Here is a 21,719-nt window from a genome sequence, read left to right as displayed (position 1 = left end):
ATATATATATATATATATATATTAATCATTAATGCTCATTAAATAATCTTAAACGACTTTTAGTAAGATTTACTTATTCACTTACAGGATTTGCCTTGGAACAAGATTATAACATTGTTATTTAAGTTGTAAATTACAATTGACAGTGACATTTTATCAACACTCGTAATGGCATTTTCTTCACTAATGAAATTAACTTGGTGATTGAAATAGTTTCATATTAAACTAGAAGCCAGTAAATGTAGTCTAGAATCTGAAATATTTAATGCATCACATAATTAAATGCTAGCATTTTCCTAATATTACAGAATATTTTATTTTTATATATTTTCCCTTATTCTGACTGTTATTTTTTTCATTTTTGCACAGAAAATATAGTTTATATTTGTTGTTTTAAATAATTGTTAATTAATTTACATAAATAGCAAAAGCACATTTTTATTCAATATTTTTTGTATATACTGTAAAAAAGTGTTAAGGGTTTCTCAAAATTGAGCAAACTAAATTATAGTTCTTATTACCACACATTTAGTAAAAAATGCAAAACTGAAGAATGAGTTTTACCAAATTCTTCGACATTTACCAAATTTTAACACATATTATAAGACCACAATTTATTGATAATGTTAACAAAATCATTACCAAAACACTTCGATAAAATTACCAAGCTTTTTGGTGTTCTCATAGATCCAGAAACACGATAAATTTTACCATAATCTGGTAGTTTTGGCCATACTTTTTTTCTCAGTGAATTTTTTCCGAAAGTGATGGGCCCAACATTTTTTTTGTTTCAGATTTGGTGAAAATAAATATATATAGTAAATATAAATATATATAGTAAATATAAATATATATAGTAAATATAAATATATATACATAGTTTACAATTTTTTCTTCCTATTTACAATTTAAGACTCTAAAAGACAAACTACATGAAAATATTTGTTGTAGTGCAATAAGCACTTTATTCATACATTAAAAGCTACTTAGTATTTCAGTCATTAGCATATAACTGAGAAATTAAAAATTTAGATAACAGTTTTAGAAAATTTCGACAATTTAGTTAAAGTTTACAACTATAACATAATAAAATAAGGCTAATCAGAACGAAGCTGAATAAAATCATATAACTATTTCCCAATTATTGAACACTTTTTCTCCTTTAGTAAAATGAAAATTCAAGAATTAAAATGTCAAGTGGTTTGCAATTCTACCTGATTTCTTATAAATGCATTCAAAATTGAAACAGCATAGACTAGATTTTTAAGCAAAATGCATAATCTCAAACGCGATCAGCAGAAAGAAATGTGTTGCAAGATTCGAACCAAGGACTGCTGGCTTTGTAGTGGAATGTTCTAACCACTATAGTTGTAAACCCTGGTCTAGAGAGAGTTAGTAAGCTTTATATAGTCGCTACTGCAATGACATGTCGTGGCATACATTCCATTCTTATAAATTTTAAGATGCAAGCAATAAGTGAAATTAAAATTACTAGACTCCTGTTTGATATATTGGGACCATATTTTCCAATCGCAAATCGTATCATTGAAATGAGAAATTTGTATGTCATGAATTGTCATTGCTGGGATCACTACATAATGCTTCCTAAATCTCCCTGAACGCGGGTGTACAACTATGGCGGTTAAATCATCCTATTGCAAACCCCGGGGTCATTAGTTCGAATCCAGCTGGTTGCCAATGAACTTCTCTCTGACATATTTCTTCCTCGACATGCTGTTTTAAATTTTGAATACATGGGGCTTTTAAATTCGACTAGTTCCAGAGCTATTTTGACATATTTTTGCTCACTTTGAGAAACTCTTTTTTACAGTTTAGATTTTAAAATTAAATTGAGAAAAATTATTTAAATTTTTGCCATTCAAGCACAACTTGACGATTATTGTGAAATTTTTGTTGTTCTTAAAAAATAGATGGTCTTTGAAACAAAATAATAATCTTTCCACATCTACAAAGAAAAAATATTCCGGCGTAAGAAATTTTGAAATTGAAATATCCTATTGTTATGAGAAAAGAAAACACAGGAAATAAAACTAAAACTAATGCATACATGCAGTAATAACCTTTAATTAAAAACTGAATTACAAAAAATTTCTAAACTACAATAAACCTAGCATATTAACTGTGTAAAATATGAATCACGTGAAACAAAAACAAAAAAAAAAATTAGGGATCTATTATGCCTTTTAGAAATTTATATTATTTCTCACATTTTTCTGAGGCAGCTTTATTAAATTTTATTTATTTATTTACACTGAATCCTTATGAATTTAAAATGTAAATTAGCATTTTCTTGCTTACACTCTTTTTAGTGTTTTATGTACCCTATGCTTCTGTTATTAATTTTCATCTATATTATAAGGCTTAATGTTGATATAAACGTTCTTGTAACTGTTTATTTTTTATTAATAATGAAAGGTAAACTAATTAAATTTACCTTACGTTTACACCCCTGTGCCACTGTTAAATCTAAAGGGAAATTAAAAACTAGTGCAAAATTAGAAATATTTAAATAATTTAATGCTATTTTATTTTACTTGACATATCTATCTAATATATTTAAATGTGCCAGAATATGCAACTACTGAACATCGTTTTTATTTGCTGTGAAAAACTTTACTATTATGCTTTAGAAATGACTCAAAAGCACGTTAGATGTTAGTTAAAAATATTATCACTGATAGATTAGGTAATAGAATATATAGTTAAAGTTAGATGCTGTAGATAATACATAATTTCGAAGATATTGTCTGTATATATTGCTTGTGAAAGATTTTGGTTCTGATATAGTCAATTAAACTATTTCTGTTTAACTATCATGCTACTGGCGCTACGTGTATGCTTTCATTAACAACAGTAGAGTTCTTTTAATTGAAGTTTAAACTAGCCCTTTTTCATTTGAATTAAAAAAATTTATTTTAAACTGTCGTCGAACAGCCGACCAAATTCTGAGTTTACGACTACCAATGTTCCACTCCTTAGCCTTCTATTTTTGAAACCAACTCAGAAGACAAGGGACTCCTGGATCAAGCATTGGGACAAACTAGCCTTCGTGGAGGACTTTTGGATGGAACTAACTTGCATTTAAGTTACATGGCGGGGGAAACTATGAAAACCTCCAAAGGTTCGAACATATGTTCCGTGTACCTATTGAGGACATTTTACGTCAGCACTGTGGTTCATGCCAGCTGGGAGTGAAATTTGTATCTACCAGCCATCGCTGATATTCGAACCCGGGTGACCTTATGCACTAAAACTTTTTTTCAATAGCCGTCATTGAACAGCCGACCCAATTTTGGGACTACTAATGTTCAATTCCGTTGCCTTGTAATTTTCAACCAATCCAAAAGACGAGGAAACTCCTGGATCAGTATCCCCAGAGGTATTATTTGTTATGGGAACATGGACGACTTTGTAACTCGACAGATTTAACGTGCACCAGTCACCATTTACTACACGGGGAGTCTTCGGGCCACGGGGATCGAACCCACACCGTGTTGAACATGGGCCCAGTGCTCTACCAACCAGGCTATCCTGGCTCGCACTAAAGCTTTTGGGGTTTTCAAATATACATATTTTCACAATATGTAAAAATAATTTTTTAAAAAAAAACTTTCATGGTGGTACTCCCCTTATGCCAATAAGCCGGAATCCCGTTTTGGTGCGCCTAACGCATTCGACAACTCCTATTCCTACTAAGTAGATCAAATAGTGTTGTAAACTGGGTCCGACGCAAAAATAAATTGATAAAATAAAAACAAAATTATAAGACTCGTGGGACTCGTTTTGTTGAATCAAGGTAAACTTAAACGAATACAGACATAAATTTTTACTATAAATAATGAGATAGCTTCAATGTTTCAAAAATAAGATTACTAAATCGCATGGTTCGTTTTCGATTCGAAAATTTCGATTTTTTTAAATGTACGTTTATATGCCCAAAAAGTCGATTTTTGTTATCATTTTTTTTTTCTAATGACTTCCCTTTTGTGAAAAATGACATTTTTTCATTTTTTCCCCCTAACCCTACCATCAGTGCTCAGTTAGCACTACCATCTTCGCCATTAGTTTTATTAGTTAACTTATAATTATCTCGAGCTAGAAAAAATTTAAAATGTTACTGAAAGATGACAATAAAACCATGGAATAATTATGTAACATAATCTTTCCATTTCACTGAAAAACAAACGCTAAAAATGAGGCTTAAATCACACCTCTAGACCAGAAAACCAACTTAATCAGTTAGTTTCGATAATTAATTTCCCCATATATTTCAACTAAAAGAAAATTTTTACAAATTGTGAAATACTACCGCATCTCATTAAATTCGCTGTAATAAATCACAAAATATTTAAATCAACCGCTGCGTAAACATTTTTTAATGTCATTTATAGTTGCATGGTAAAGTTGCGGGCTTTAAATCGCAATGGATTAAATCCATCACATTTCGAACTTTTCGTCTGAACTTCATTTTAAGCAACAGCATGGGAAAAGGATTTTTACTTATCTCCGTAACTGATGATTAAGTGCTCATTAGCTGGATTTAGAGAGTCGTAAGCTAATTTATTTTAATGGATCTGCCGTACAATACTGCCTTTTCCCCCTCTTTTATTCAGCTCTTTCAGGAAACGTTAACTTTTCTTCGACTTTTATAGTTAAAAGAATGTTTTATTATTTTTGTATCTTTCTTTCCTTTCACTTTTCAGTCCCGTTTTATTATTTTTATACCTTTCTTTCAAGACCTAGGTGAAAAAGAAGTATGACACGGAGGGGGTCATCATTATTAAAAATTTAATGACACACTTCACTAAAGAATGAAACGGCCGTTGTCATGATATGAATAATTTTAATATGGTTGAAAAAACAAACGACTCTTTATAAAAAGCATTTGATAAAGACATTAAAATCATTTTTGTTATTTTGAAAAGAAAATAGTCAGGTAAAAAATAAAAGATCCGTAACCCTATTGTTATTTTCATTTCGTAAGGCACTCAAAATTAACGAAAATTTTAAGGAATTATTATCGATAATATTCTTTTGTTGCACATCTTTTGTTGCATGACAATTAAGTGCAATATCATGGTCGTTATGTAGTCTATTGTCTTAAAGGTTAAGCAAAATTAATTTACTTGCTCCTTATCTTTAAATTATATCCAGTTAACTATTGTGTTTTTTAATTTTATTTTTTAACCGTATTTATTTATTAATTTATACGCTTTATTGAGTTTTCAGAAAAAAGTTTCTACTTTGTTGAAGTATTACATGTAAGAAATCATGTTTAAACAAATGAATTAAAAGACATATTAGTATTTATTCAACTGTATTAAATTTTATTTAAGTTGCGTATTTTCGATAAAACAATGCTTTATAAATTCATGTTTATAAACAAAAAATATATATATTTACGTTTGGTCACCACGACGCATAAAAATAAAATCTGGATTTTTGTTGCCCAACAATTAAGTGCAATTTCAAAATCGTTATGTTAGTCTATTTTTTTAAGAAGTAAACAAAATTAATTTATTCGTTCCTTATCTATAAGTTATATCCTATTAACTATAGTTTTTGTTTTTCAAATTTGTCTTTTAACTGTTTATATTTAATTTACACGCTTTATTGAGCTTTCAGTAAAAATATTTTCTACTTAGCTGAAATATTGCGCGTGGGAAATACATTTATGCAAAATGAATTAAAAGAAATATTAATATTTATTCAACAGTATTAATTATTATTTTCGTTTCGTATTTTGGATAAAACAATGTATAATAAAACAGTGTATAAAATATGTATTCATAACCATATATAATATGTGTTATTATATATTATATTTCAGTTGTCATGGTACTTAAAAATAATATCTGGTAACAATAATATTTCAGCATTATTTAAGTTGTGTTTTTAGGCCAAATTTTTGTGAATATTAAGGAACAAAACAAAAATTAATAACGATGACGTCATCGTGAGTTCCGGCTATCGATCTGTTTGTTCTGATTCATAACATTCGTGAAAAATGCTTCAATACAAAAAAGCAATGCTGCACGAGCAAACTTCTAAGCAGCAATCGTGAATCGATTTCATTTTGTGGTGTTTAGGTATGAAAAAAGAATAGCTTTGTGCAAAGTATGCTACTTAAGTAAGTTACAGCAATCGTGAATTGATTTCATTTCGTGGTGTTAAGGTATGAAAAAGGAATAACTTCGCGAAAAGTAAGCTACATAAGTAAGTTACAGCAATCGTGTATTGATTTGATTTTGTGGTGTTTAGGTATGAAAAAAGAATAGCTCTGTGCAAAGTATGCTACTTAAGTAAGTTACAGCAATCGTGAATTGATTTCATTTCGTGGTGTTAAGGTATGAAAAAGGAATAGCTTTGTGAAAAGTATGCTACAGAAGTAAATTATAGTAATCATGAATTAATCTCGTGTCGTGGTTTAGGTATGAAAAATGAATAGCTAAGTGTAAAGCATGCAATAGAAGTAAGTTACTGCAATCGTGATTTGATCTCAAGTCGTAGCTCAGTTATGAGAAAAGAAAAGCTAAGTGGGTTAATTTGTAGTAATTTATCAGTTGTAACCGATTTTTCGTCAGAAGTTACTGTGACTTTTTTCATCCCATTCAAATTACAAATGTTATATAAGCATGAATAATTGGGTTCCAATAATTTTGTTGAAATATTCAAAATAAAAATTCATGTTTAAACGACAAGATTGAAAAGAACATTGTTACCTGTTTTTTTTTATTGTCTCTATTTTTGCAGCGTATTTGAAATAAAAATGTATGGCGAAACTTACCATCTGCTATAGGTAAAAATTTTCAATTACTACCACCTTTTTTTTTTATTATTACCAATGCATTTAACAGGTTTCTAGTTGTGCATTTCTGCCACCAATCTCAAGGGGTGTGTAAGTATTCACATCATAAATGTGTTTTGTCTAAGTAGTAAGTAAATAAAAATTAAAGTAGTAAGCATGGTATTATGTGAATATGACATTGTTAGGCATTGTAAGAATAAAATTTTGAAGTAAAATTGTTAATAAAAAGTTATCAATGGCACAAAAATTAAAACCTTTGCATACTCAATTATTCAAATTTCTCAAAGTCTTTAATTTAATATTATATTCTTGTAAGTACTCAATGCACAATTTTTTTTTTAAATTTAAAAGTATGAAAGGTATTAAGTGAAATATTAATATACTTTTATTTACACTTCATCAGAAGTGTTCTTTTGCACTACAATTTTTCAAAATTTATTTTTATATTTGAAAAATTTGATTATGAATAAAAATTAAAAACATTTTATCGAAATATTTAAAAAATAAATATGCGTTAGCATCAATGAAAATAAGCAAAAATTTGAATATGATTTTATTTCATGTTATATTCTAAATGATTTTATTTCAAAATTTAAGTCTTGGAATCACTTTGTTCTAAACTTTGGTTGTGACAAAAAATTAAGAAAAAAAAAAGAAAATTCAAAAAAACTTTTTTAACAGAGTTCATTTTAAGTTGTGAGTAATTAAACAAGTTTATTAATTGATATCTTTCAAAATTTTAATTATATTTTATAAAACTTAGCATAAAAGGTATCTTGTATTAGTAAAGTTGGCGAAAGAAATATAGATTTACTTAATAAAAAATAATGAATAAAAATTATTGTTTCTAAAATTTTACACGTTAACTGATTCCCTAAAAATGTTTTTTTTTTCTTTTTTTTTACTCATTCTCAAAACTACTCTATAAATTGAACTTGTCTGCCATGGTTTCACACGGTTAGTACAATTTCTTTATTTTTCTCATTTTAGGTTCCGGCGCGAGCACACTCAGCTAAGGAGTTGAACGGTAAGTTTATATTTTCTTTTTTAATTTACTTTTCTCCCTCCAATTTGGAAGTGTCTTTCTTATTATAAAACCTTGTGCATAAGACGAGAGAAGAAAAAAAAATCAATGACTGTTACAGTTTTGTTTTTTTAGTATAGATATGAAGTGTTTATACGTTTTCTTTCCTTCCTTTAGCCATAAACGAATTATTACGTTACATTTCCCATTAAATTTTTAAGGGAGTGGCACGTCTTTGCTGATTGGATTAAGTTGTCTGTTCAACTAAATCAGAGTCATGTATAGACATGAATTAATTCTAATTCTGAAAATTTTTGCGTACCCTTTTATTTTAATAATTTCTTTGGATTTTACTTTTTGACTGTTTTTTTTTGCAGTTCTTTCTTTGATTAAAATTATTGCCGGGTAATTTTATTTTTTAAATTGGTGTAGGATATAATTTATTTAAGATAATGGTCAAAATTTTTAATCATAATTTTTAGTTCCTTCAAAAATAGTTGACATTTTTATGTTGTTGAAGTCAATGAAGTTAATGATTTGTTAATAAAAAATATTTGTTTTGAAATAAAAGGACCTAGCAGTAAAAAGTTTAAAGCTGTTCACTTTGGGAATTAAAACATCATGATTTAGTAAATATCTTTAATTTGTAACACACTGTAAGAAATTCCGAATCAAATAACAGTATTAAGTGCCGACACTTAAGGTGCATCATCCGTAAAGTCAATTTTTACCGTAAAATGTTATGCGGTAATTTTTACAGTAATATTTATTTAAATAGAGTGGTATTTTTTTGTTGCGTAACTTGTTCCGGTAAAGTTGGATTTTACGATAAAGGTTACCAGTACTTTTTACAGCAATTTAATCCGAAATTTCTTACAGCTCATATCGCAATAATTTTCCAATTTAATTAACTTACAGTATATTTACCTCAGTTAACATTACAAACCAGAAATACATTATTTTTATCACCCAAAATAAATTTATTAGCACATCCGAACGCATCATGTTAATTATAAATTACCGTATTCGCATACCAGCATTACCGTATTCGATTTTTTTGATTGCCCATAAAGATCGCGATATTATTTTTCTTTTCATAGTAATTATTTTCCATAATGATCGCGATATTGTTATAACATTCGATATTGATCATTGCTCGTCGCATTCTCGTGTTTTGTACTTATCGTTGTCGATATTATTGCGATATTATCGTTGTCAAAAATCATCGTATGTTCGAAATAAATCGTATTACAAGATATTACCGATATATCGTGAGAATGATTTTTGAAATATAGTTATCATGAAGTTTAAATAATATCGATGCCTGCTGTATAAGTGACGCAATAAAATTAAATAAACTATCGTTTCTATAAAACCAATTTAACTTGTGTCAAACAAATAATATATATATTTTTTTAACATTCTGCTCACTTGCATGTTAAAATTTGAACGAATAGGAAGAAACTGTTAGGAAGAGAGAATAAAGTTAGATATTTTTTAATTCAAAAAAGTACATTGAAATAATTCAAAAAATATGATGCTTAGGTAAATTGAATAAAACTAAGCAAAATGTAGGGGAAAAAATCATAATCCGGAATTTTTGAAGCTAAAAAGCTTTTAGTTTCGAAGAATTATTCTGAAAATAAAGCAAAAATTTAATATACTTTTTTTAGTTGATAAGAAACACTAACTAAGTTTACGATGGGGCTATAGGATTTTATTTGTTATTCTTTTGAAAAATATGTTCTTTTATTATTGTTGTTATCAGTGTCTGTGTTGATTTGCTTTTAAGATAAATGAAAAGTTTAAACACAACAAATAAATGTGCACTTAAAATAAAAACTTTATTTTCAATCATGAAATGAAATGCTACTTTAATCTGCATAGATATATGCACACTGATAGAAATTTCATTCTAAAATTAGGGTAAAATAACCGGCAGCAGTATGTACATCCAACTAACTGTAAAGTTTACTGTAAAGAACCTTCTTTACCTGTACGGTTTTGAAACCGTTTACAACATCTATGGTTTAAAAGATCATGAATACAAGACTATATTGTTTTTTAACCATTTACAACTAGCATGGTTTGAAAACCGTAAAAAAAATTTATTGGTCATTGGAGCTAGACTTTTCATCAAGTAATGGACATTGGAGTTAGGTAGTGGTTGAGTTGCGTTTTCTCAAATGAACCATGTAATGTGGTTTAATTAGTTTGTCTGGTTGATTCACCTATCGTAAGAGGAGAGGAATACTAGACTTTTTTGTGTTAAGTAGCTTCTTGGTGAGTATCGTATTCTAATAGTCCAGAGTCACAAATTGGGGAGACAGGACACTGGAAAGGGAATGGAGTCATGAGATTGGCAAATTAGAACTATCGGTTATAATGTGTACCCAGCTGCAAGCGGCTTCACTAAGTGGGCTTAATCGGTACAATAAAATTCAAACAGTTAATGAACCGTTTTAATCATAGTTTACAGTTCGAATACCATCTTATTTATGGTTTTTTGACTGTTTTGTTTAATTATAGTAAAATGACAATTAAATGAATTGTTATCTAACCATTTTTTCAGAGAAATTTCTAACAGTGTATTGTTTTAAGTAATTATCCTTTTTTTTTTATTTACTGAACCTTAGAAAGATCAAATTTTGTGTTGATTAAATTTGATAAATTTTTAAAATTTTTATTTAATAATATTTTAAAAGTATTTCAAACAATTAAAAAAATGTTAAATTAAAATATTTTAATTTTTTTAAATAATTGTTTTTAATTTTCAAAAGTTAATTTTTAAATATTTTAAACAAATTTTTAAAGCATCTTTTTAACCTCTGAAGTAGGATTATGGCGCTATTACAAAGCATTAGAGGAGATCCATTTTCATATTGATTAAATTTGATCAACTTTTTAAAAATTTTACTTAATAATATTTTAAAATTATTCCAAACAATTTAGCGTTTTTTTTTTAAATTTAAATTAAAATATTTATAATTTTTTTAAATAAATATTTTTAAATAAATAAATATTTAAAATATTTATTTATTTAAAGATAAATATTTAAATTTTTTTTAATTAAATATTTATTTTTTAAATAAATATAATAATTTAAAAAGTTTGCTTTTTTTGAAATATTTTAATTAAATTTTTATAGCATCCTATTAACCCCAAAATTAGGATTAGGGCGCTATTGCAGAAACATTACAACAGTTTGATTTTTGTCTTCATTAAATAACTACAAAAATGAGTAACAGTTCCTTTCTTTTCTTTTTTATGCAAAAGAACTTAAGAAAAAAAAATCAGATAACGTTTAAAATAAGACGCTCTTTCACATAATGAGATACTAGAAGATATTTTGATATTTTATTCTCTCCTTAGCTTATTTTAAGAACTTTCTTAAGACATTCTTCCTTTTTAATTGTAAGGAAAGATGCGTTTCAAATACTTTCACTCGCGTAAAATAATAAAAAAAATAATATAAAAAAGTTTCTTTGGGCTGAACCTAAATCTTTTGGCTGGTAAAATTTTCTTTTGAATTGAATCAATTGAAATCTGTTCTTACATTAATTCACGGCTCGATTCGTTTAAGTCTCTGTACTTTCTTCGTCTTTTTCTACCGTTAACCACTCTGTATGGTATGTGTGCATATTCGGCTTCTCTATGTTTACGTCTTCCTTTCTTGTGATTGGTATATAAGATTGTTTCCATGGCGACAAACGGAGAAAAGTTCAAACTTTTTCAAAAGAAGATTTAATCGATTATGTCAACAAGATTGGAAATACCATTAGAAATATGGGTCCTTCACTTTGCCCCACGGGACACTATTCTTCTGGAAAAAGCTACGGGAATCGGACCAAGCATTTAAGAATCGAATATCCGTAAAATATGTGTTTGTGCTGAAATTTTTTTACCTTGAGGTATTAGCAGCTTTTGTGCTGTTTGTATGTTGCTTCAGTTTAGCTATAGGCAAAGATGTGTTTGAAATTGAAAAATAAAATTTCTAAAGATATTGATTCAATTTCTGTTTGGGAATAATATTTAAAAATTGTATTGAGTTTTTTTTTAGTTATTTATTTTTTAACAGTCTGGTGATGCATGATTTTCGTACGTTGACTTGACATTTTTAAAATGTCGCGTAAACGCTCCAATGACCTGTAGTTTAGTTTTGATAACATTAGAAAAATATAATTGTAATTAGAAAAATATAAACTATAATTCATAAGGCAATATATTACAGCACTAGCACTGTATTTTTGCTATATGCTTTAATTCAGGATAAACGCTTTTTTAATAACGTAAGAACAGTTTTTTTTCTTTTTGTTTTTTTTAATATTTGAATGCTTTAAAATCTATAGGAACATGCAAAAAAAAAAATCCAATTTTTACGTATTAAACATTGTTAATTTTAAAGTTCTGAAATTGCATATTTGCATCAATAAGACTGGAATTATATAAATGTGTCCCGTGGGGCAGAATGAAGGACTATGGGTGCTTCACTTTGCCCCACGGGACACTATTCTTCTGGAAAAAGCTGCGGGAATCGGACCAAGCATTTAAGAATCGAATATCCGTAAAATATGTGCTTGTGCTGAAATTTTTTTACCTTGAGGTATTAGCAGCTTTTGTGCTGTTTGTATGTTGCTTCAGTTTAGCTATAGGCAAGGATGTGTTTGAAATTGAAAAATAAAATTTCTAAAGATATTGATTCAAGTTCTGTTTGGGAATAATATTTAAAAATTGTATTGAGTTTTTTTTTAGTTATTTTTTTAACAGTTTGGTGATCCATGATTTTCATACGTTGACTTGATATTTTTAAAATGTCACGTAAACGCTACGATGATCTGTAGTTTAGTTTTGAAAACATAATAAAAATATAATTGTAATTAAAAATATGTAAACTTTAATTCATAAGGCAATATATTACAGCACTAGCACTGTATTTTTGCTATATGCTTTAATTCAGGATAAGCGCTTTTTTTCTTATCGTAAGAACAGTTTTTTTTCTTCTTTTTTTTTTGAATATTTGAATACCTTAAATTCTATAGGAACATGCAAAAAAAAACTTTCTAATCATTACGTATTAAGCATTGTTAACTTTAAAGTTCTGAAATTCTGAATTCATATTTACATCAGTAAGACTGGAATTATTTATAAAATTCGATTCTTAAATTTTTGGTCTGATTCCCGTAGCTTTTTCTAGAAGAATAGTGTCCCGTGGGGCAGAGTGAAGATTCCATAGTCCTTCACTCTACCCCACGGGATACATTTATATAAGGACTATGGGACCTTCACTCTGCCCCACGGGACACTATTCTTCTAGAAAAAGCTACGGGAATCGGACCAAAAATTTAAGAATCGAATACCCGTTATCAAATATGTGTTAGAGCTGGATTTTTTTTTTTTTTTTTTTTTTTTTTTTTTTTTTTTTTTTTAAACCTTAAGGTATTAGCAGCTTCTGTACTGCTTGTACTTGCTGCAGTTTAGCTATAGGCAAGAATGTGTTCGAAATTGAAAAATTAATTTTCTGAAAATGTTGATTCAAGTTCGGTTCGAGAATAATATTTCAAAATTGTGTTGAGTTTTTTATTTTTTTGATAGTGTAATGATCCATGGTCTTCGTACGTTAATGTGACATTTTTAAATGTCGCGTAAGCAATCCACTGATCTGTAATTAAGTTATAAAAATATTATTAGCCTTCATTAGGCAATACATTAAAGCACTGAATGTTTATGACTTGTTTTAACTCCAGATAAGACGCTTTTTTTTTAATAACGAAGGGACAGTTTTCTTTTTTTCTTAAAAAAAAATATTGAGTGACCTCAAAATAAATTGCATATATGAATACTTCAAAATCCATAGGATCATATTAAGATATTATTATCATTACATACTAAACATTATGGATTTTAAGATTCTAAAATTTCACATTTACATCCACAAGATTAGAAATACCATTAGAAATATGGATCCTTAACTTTGCCTCATGGGACACTATTCTTTTGGGAAAAGAATAATTTACCTTTATAGAATAATTACAAGAGAAATTTACCTTCGTGAAAGGCTTTTTGATGGAACTAACCCGCATTTACGTCACATGGAGAGGAAAACCGTGGACCCCCCCCCATGGTTAGCCTGACGGCAAGGGAACTCTAACCCATGATCCGTCTACCACTGAGGATATTTTACGTCAGCACTGTGGTCGGTGTGAGAAGAGTGCAGAATTCGAATCGGCTTGCCATCACTGCTTACGACTACCTGTGTTCAACTCCATAGCCTTGTACTTTTGAATCAAATCCAGAAGACAAGGGAATTCCTGGATCAGCGTACCCAGATTAATTGATTTGTTATGGAAACTTAGAGGACTTTGTTAATCAGACAAATTTAACGTGCACCAGTCACTATTCTAAACGCGGGAATTCTTCGACCGACTGGATTCGAACTCCCGTTCTCACGAACACGAGTTCAACCCCTTACCCTCTTCAATTAGTTTGACTCTTCATTGGCTGGACCTTGGCCAAAGGATGCGTTGTTTGCCAAGGGCTGGACTTTCGAAAAATCTCAATTTATAAATCGCCAATTAATGGTTATTTCTTTATGTTATAACTGCTGCTTTTTTAATTAACATTTAATTTAACCCTTTTGCTCCAACATCTTTTTTATTTTAATAATCATAATTTTAATTAATAAAATTATAAAATTGAAATATACAGTGACCCGTCTGAAATAAAATTTCAAAAATTGAATTTATTGAAGCATGCAATTTACTTTAAAACTTTTTGCTTAACTATTTACTTAAAATAAAAGGATTTTCTTGAAAGAGATCATGGGTTAAATTATTCATCAAATATATCCTTATTAATTATGATCTTCTTCTTTACCTGCGGGAACAATGAGTTCCTCAACAACAATTTTTTGAGGTAGGAATAGTTCTCAATCAATAATCATCGCCAAAAACACTATTTTATACTTTGAAATATTTTATCTTTTAAAATACAGCATTTCATAATGTGGAATTCTTTTTTAAAAATGGTTTTGAAGTTTGTAATTCCGTCTCGTGGTTGTTTCGTTTCTCCGATTAAAATGTCATTCAAAACTTTTTATAAAGATTGTGTGAATACTAAAAAGAAACTTAATTCGTGAAATAAATTAATCACTCTCAGTTGTAAAAAGAATATTGAGTGCAATAATTAGTTATTGAGTTTTGTGCAGCTGTCGTCTTTTTTTTTATCATCTTATGCTGTTGCTTCGTTATTTAGTTAATTAACTTCATTTATTATGTTTCGTTTTTAAATTTTTATATAAATATCAATTAATTGATTCCACTTTTATTTTCAATCAATTAATATTGGATTTTGTGAGGAATTAGAAATTAAGACGGCTACCTTTTAAGATTCTTAGTATTAATAATTGAAAGTATTCACTAAAAACAAACATGTTGCATTTGTTTGATTGAAGTTGACATTAAGTCAGAGGGTTGAGTTAATACGGTAGGAAAGTTAATGAGGGTTAAAAGTTGTGTATATAAGCATTACATTTAAAAAAAGCTACAAATGTCCAATATAGCTTAATTCTTATCCGTTTTTTAAATTCATATTAAGTAGGAAAATAATGATACTTTTTATGGAATGTAATTTTGTTCTTGGCATCTTTAGAAAATTTGCTTTTAAATTAATGCCAGATCTTTTACTTATTTGCTAAAATGCGTTTAAACTGATAGTGAACTTAGGCATTTAATTCGAAAAACAATTTTTTTTCATTAAAAAACTGACATAAAGCATGTCATATATCCATATACAAATTGCCATCGTTACAACTGCCCACAATAGTTCTCAGTTTTCTCCGGTAATATATCTTCTTTCCTGATATAGAAATTTTTTTTAATTTTAAATGAGCATGGAAGAATACGAAATAATGATGACTATCATATGTCCGTTATTTTCCAAATGATAATTTAATAACTTGTGGGGGAAACAAGTTAAAATAAACTGCATCTAAAAAATTTCACGTATCTAAATGTTTTGGGCGTTTTTTATTGATTTTTCAAGTACAAGACTCGGAAGATAAAATGTGCGCTATTTTATTTAAATGAAACTTTGCTTCTAAGGTTTTTCTTCATAGTCTCTCTTAATTACACTTTTTAGTGAATATGCTACTTCTGTAAGTAGGGTAACTGTTATAAATTCAAAACAATTATTTATAACTGTGTGTAAAGTCTTATCTATTGTTAGTCAGCGCCCTCTAGGCGAATTATGAAAATAGTGCAGAATATCAATACGAAAAAGAAAAAGAAAAAAAACACAACTGTCTCTTTCACGCCTTCTATGTGGTGTATGAAAATAGTGCAGAATATCAATACAAAGAAAAACCACAAATGTCTAGTCAGCGCCCTCTGTGCGTTTTATGAAAATAGTGCAGAATCTCAATAACGAAGAAATTTTATGAAATAAAAGGTGTATGTTATATAATTATACACAGAGAAAAAAATTCTGGTAAAATTGCCGTACTCAAAAGTGATGTTATTTCTGATTTACAAAATAAATAAATAGAAAAAAATAATAATAAAAAAATAACTTTGGTTAATATATCAAAAATATACGGTATTTAAACCATTCATTTGGAAGAAAAATCTGGTAAAATTGCCGTACTCAAAAGTAATTATATTTCTGATTTACAACAACAAAAACAAAAAATAATAAAAATAAAAAAAATAATTAATAAATTTGGTTAATGAAGCAAAAATATACGGTAATTAAACAATTCATTTGGAAGTTTTTCCATTCATATGGTAACGGTTTGTCAGAAATTCTAGCTTTCAAAATTATAATTCTTATCGCCACACAATAGGTAAATTTAGCAAAGAAAGGTAAATTTAGCAAAGAAAGGTAAATTTAGCAAATAAATTATTTTTATGCTCTGCTCTAAGATATCATGATAAAATTACCAAATTTTACTCCATTTACTATATTTTATGACATATTATATAACCATATTTTATTGTTAATTTTACCTAAATCATTACCAAACCGCTTCGGTGAAAATTACTGAGCTTTTTGGTGTTCCCATAGAGCCAGAAATACTGTCAATGCTACCATATTCTGGTAGTCTTGACAATATCTTTCTTCTTAGTGTATATATATATATATATATATAATAACAGGGCTGCATCCCTGTTATCATTTTTATATTCAGATTTAAAAATGCAGTCGAAAGCCATAATACCATATAAAAAGATTTATTTAAAGAGATGCTGGTGGTTATAACAGTTCACATCCCCACTCCGCAAAGGAGGGGGTGTGGACGAGATTCCGGATGTTTCCGGCAGTTGTTTATTGGAACACGTTATTCAGCAAGAAACATGTGAAAACAATCGGTCTAGCATTAAATACTACAGAGATTGGTGTAATTAGGTTCCAGTTGTACACACCTTTGTAACTCTACGCATTATGGAAAATCATTTAATGCTTTCTAATATGGAAGTGAAAGAGGGACAAGATTCTAAAAATAACTCCTCCTTTNATATATATATATATATATATATATATATGTATGTATGTATGTACATACACACACTGAGCCGTGTATCTGCCGTGTTCTAATTAACGTAATAACATAATATATTTTCTCACTTGAAGGAACATTAATGGAATGTCTTTTTTCTGATAATAATAAACTAATTTCATAACATTTATAATTCATAGCCCTCATGAAGCATTTTCTTTTCAAATTCCAATAACCATGTTACATAATTTTTTTTTTTTTTAATTTTTTAAGCAAAAAAAAACTTTTTTTTAATCAAACCATTTTAAACTCGCTATTTTTAAACATGATTTGATAACACTTTTTCGGCAATTGTTATTACAATGAGTTAGATATCATTTTCTTTATAAGTTTTAAGATCTTTAATGTTTTTAAAAATATATATCAGAATCTTTTATTGTTAAATGGACCTTTTTTTGTCTTCTGTAATTGGATTTATAGCGGTAGAGTAATTATTGAAAATGTAGTTGGAATTAATTTGTTGTAACTCAGAGTGTTTTAACTCGGTTAAAAGTAAAGCTTGTTAAAACGATAGAATGCTTCACTTGCTTAAACCTATTAATTCCAATTTAAGAATTTTTTTTAATTGGATTAACTGTTTATTTTCAAAGGAAATTATTTTTGTTATAGCTAGCAAATTATAAAATAAAAAAATTTCAGAAATATCTATTTATTTATTCAGATTATTTTTAAATTTGGTTTTATGAAATTGATTGATGTGAAAATTTCAGCAATCAATTTCCTTCCCACTTTTGATGGTGCTGAAAAAAATGCACTAAAAATAGTTGTGAGAACTATATCTTATATCTAGAGTTTATCTGATATCTTTTTTTTTTTTTTTTTTTTTTTTTTTTTTTTTGAAAATATTGTTTTGTTTAAAATTTAGGTAGTGAATTTGATTCGATAAAATGTTTAATTATGCTTGTTTACTGTAAAAATTGTATACTGTAAAATCTTTTTTACCGTAAAATCCATTTTTACCGTAACATTTTATGCCACAATTTTCATAGAGTAGTATTTATTTAATTACCTTAATTAAGTGATTTTAAAGTAAATATTACTGTACGAATTACGATAGATCAGATTTTTTGCTCCGTAAAAGTTTACGGTAAAAATGTATTATATTACAAAAAATACTGACACCCTGAGTACCAGTACTTTGATTGGAATTTTTTGCAGTGTAGGGATTTCTAATCTGAAAAACTCTTTCTAAAAGTAAGATTAGAAAAACAACAAGTATCATGTTGTTAATCATATGTATTGTACAATGCGAAAAAAAAAACAGACCATCTTGAATGACTTTTGATCCCTAATGATTGAATTTTCACTTTCAGGGCTCAACAAGTATCATGTTGTTAATCATATGTATTGTACAATGCGAAAAAAAAAATAAACAGACCATCTTGAATGACTTTTGATCTCTAATGATCGAATCTTCACTTTCAGGGCTCAACAAGTATCATGTTGTTAATCATATGTATTGTACAATGCGAAGAAAAAAAACAGACCATCTTGAATGACTTTTGATCCCTAATGATCGAATCTTCACTTTCAGGGCTCAACAAGTATCATGTTGTTAATCATATATATTGTACAATGCGGAAAAAAATTTTAAAAAAACAGACCACCTTGAATAACTTTTGATCCCTAATGATCGGATTTTCACGTTCAGGGCTCAACCAGTATCATGTTGTTAATCATATGTATTGTACAATGCGGAAAAAAAACAGACCACCTTGAATAACTTTTGATCCCTAATGATCGGATTTTCACGTTCTAGGGCTCAATCTTAATGGCTCAAGGGGGTGACCTCAAATTTGCTAATTAATTAGTGCAGAAAAGTTGCGAAATTAGACGCAAAAACGTACTTTCTCTGAATAAATATACCTTTTTTTGACGGATTCGAATTTCTGACCCCCAAAACATAGGAGGTAGCCTTAATCTTGGAAATATGGTCTCAATAGTTTGGTCAAGAGAGCACTCTTAAGTTTGGATCCTTTAATGTTAATTTTACTTTTTGTGTATTTCGATATATCTCCAGAACTTTTTAAACAAATAAATTTTTTACTCACAATTATAAAAATGTTTATCCAAAGATAATTCCATGCAAAAAATAGCTTTTCATAAATATTTATTATTTGTATAAACTATTTTATTTAAGAATGGTAAAATAATTTTAATTGTAAAGTATAAAATTTTTGGACCATTCTTAAATAAAATTATAGAAAATAACGAATATTTGCTAAAGGTTAATTTGCGCATGAAATTGTCTTTGAAAAAACGAGCTTTATAATTGTGTGTAAAAAGTTTTCAATTCTTCTCTAGATATAACGAAATATGCAAAAAGTAAAATTAGCATTAAGTGGTCCAAACTATTGATCTCTCTCCTGACCAAACTATTGGGACCATATTTCCCAGATTGCTCGGTTGCGCCCTAAATTTTGAGGGTCAGAAATCCTAATCCGTCGATTGATCCGTAGATCCGTATCTGATAATCCGTATTTGAGGCCACTCCCTCTAGCCATTAAGATTGAGTCCTAGAACGTGAAAATCGGATCATGACGATCAAAAGTTATCAAAGAGGTTCGTTTTTTTTTTTCCCGCACTGTATATGTAACCTATGTAACTGATTAGGAATTAGACAAGTTTTAAGTAACTCAACAAAAAAAATGATTTTAAACTCAGAGATGTGAAAATATACCTTTTACTCGAAATGGTATACTTTTACTTTTAATCTTATACTAAAAATAATGTTAGGATTTCTCTTGAACAAAACATTACATCAAACAAATTTATTATCTTTCTCTGTCGTGGAAGTAAGTTTAGTTTTCTTTACAAAAGTAATGTTTAACAATAACTTGTATACCTTTATTATAAAAAATAAAAAAAAATCACCTAGATTTTCAAACTTCTTTGAAATAAAGAAAATACAGTTTCTCCCGTATTATATTAAAGAAAAACATTCTATATCAAATGTCTTCCAAGTTTTCTCAATGTTATGCCTGTCAAAGAGTAAGGTTTCATTTTTATTTATTTTACAATGACAAAAAATGGTAAGTTGATTCTTAAAATTTATGAAAGGTTATTTATTACATGAATAGACTTTTATTATCCAAAAATAGTTTATGATTTAGTAGGCTGTTAGATTTTTTTTGTTTAAGCAAATATCTGACAATAATTTTGATTTTTTAAATTAAGTTCTAGTTTTAAGACATATCAAGTCTCAAATTATTTACATTAAGGCGAGCATATTTTAATCTTCGTTGTTTAATTTTTATACCTTAATTTTCAGAGATAAGTATCTGAAATACTTTTAAAGAGCGGGTCTAAATATGACTTGGGATATTTATTCCAGAAAAAAATGACATTAAGTATTTTTAATTATTTATTTCATGGAAATTTTAACAATAACACACAACACGCATTCAGTTTATAATGTACACAGTTAGAAATTTTGAATTTCCAAAGTGAAAATTAGGAAGAAAGTTTTAATTTCCACATCATATTGCTTTAAAGAAATGTTCTTTCACAAAATTTAGTGATCTGTGCTTGCTTTTCTTCTATTGTGTTTAAATGAGGACAAAGATTGCCTCAAGCTGAAAGCAACGAATTTACTTCTTATTCGTTTATTAATCCACAGTTTTCCTAAATGGTAAACAAATCTCATTTTTTGTAAAATCTTATACTTTTAAGTTTAAAAAAAAAGAAATATTAAAGACTACGCACATGATTTATAGGAAATTTATCCAAATTGTGTTAAATGTTTAATTTTGATAGTTCTTATCTTTCAAGAGTCACCTTGAACTCGTGCCATGAAAATCAATTTGTAAAACTTTAACGCATCAGTTACGATATTCAGTTTGAATTAAATATGAAAATATCTTACAACAATCGCTGTTTAATGTGTTTTATTTTTAAAAAAATTAAAAAGTGAACTTCACAATGAAAAATTCCGGATCAAATTAAGATGTCAAATACTGGCTATATCCGTAAAATCCATTTTTACCATTAAAATCCATTAAAATTTTATACCGTAATATATATAGCAATATTTATTTAACTTGAATGATACAGGGTGCGTAGCGTTTTTAAAAAGAGCTTAAAGGTGCTTATTTTCGAGTTTTTTTAAAGGCCCTTAAAGGTGTTTTTTTCATTGGAGGTTTTTAAAAAGGGCTTAATATTCCCTTTTCAAAAATTAGATTTTTTTTCGTTACCATGTCGATATTAGCCGCGTTTTATGCAAAAGTGTGGTTTTCACATTGTTCTATTCAACGTTTTCACAATTCATTCAACCACAACCCATTTCGACGTACCGTCGGTCCGTAACGTATGCA

The 21,719-nt window shown here is 28.2% G+C and overlaps 1 protein-coding gene across 3 annotated transcripts in view; it reads left to right on the top strand.

Annotated features, from left to right (window-relative positions):
• Positions 1-21,719, top strand: part of LOC107453411 (crossveinless c) — a 326,116-nt gene that overhangs the window by 190,731 nt on the left and 113,666 nt on the right. For all 3 annotated transcript variants that reach the window (XM_043039800.2, XM_043039814.2, XM_043039807.2), the window contains exon 7: positions 7,820-7,856. In XM_043039800.2, coding sequence (XP_042895734.1) covers positions 7,820-7,856 — 37 coding nt within the window. The remainder of the gene's footprint in view (positions 1-7,819; positions 7,857-21,719) is intronic.

Source organism: Parasteatoda tepidariorum, chromosome X2, assembly GCF_043381705.1.
Source record: "Parasteatoda tepidariorum isolate YZ-2023 chromosome X2, CAS_Ptep_4.0, whole genome shotgun sequence".
In the NCBI taxonomy this organism is placed as follows: Eukaryota; Metazoa; Arthropoda; class Arachnida; order Araneae; family Theridiidae; genus Parasteatoda; species Parasteatoda tepidariorum.
Note: the sequence above shows the minus strand (reverse complement) of the source record. Positions and strands in the feature narration are given on the sequence as shown.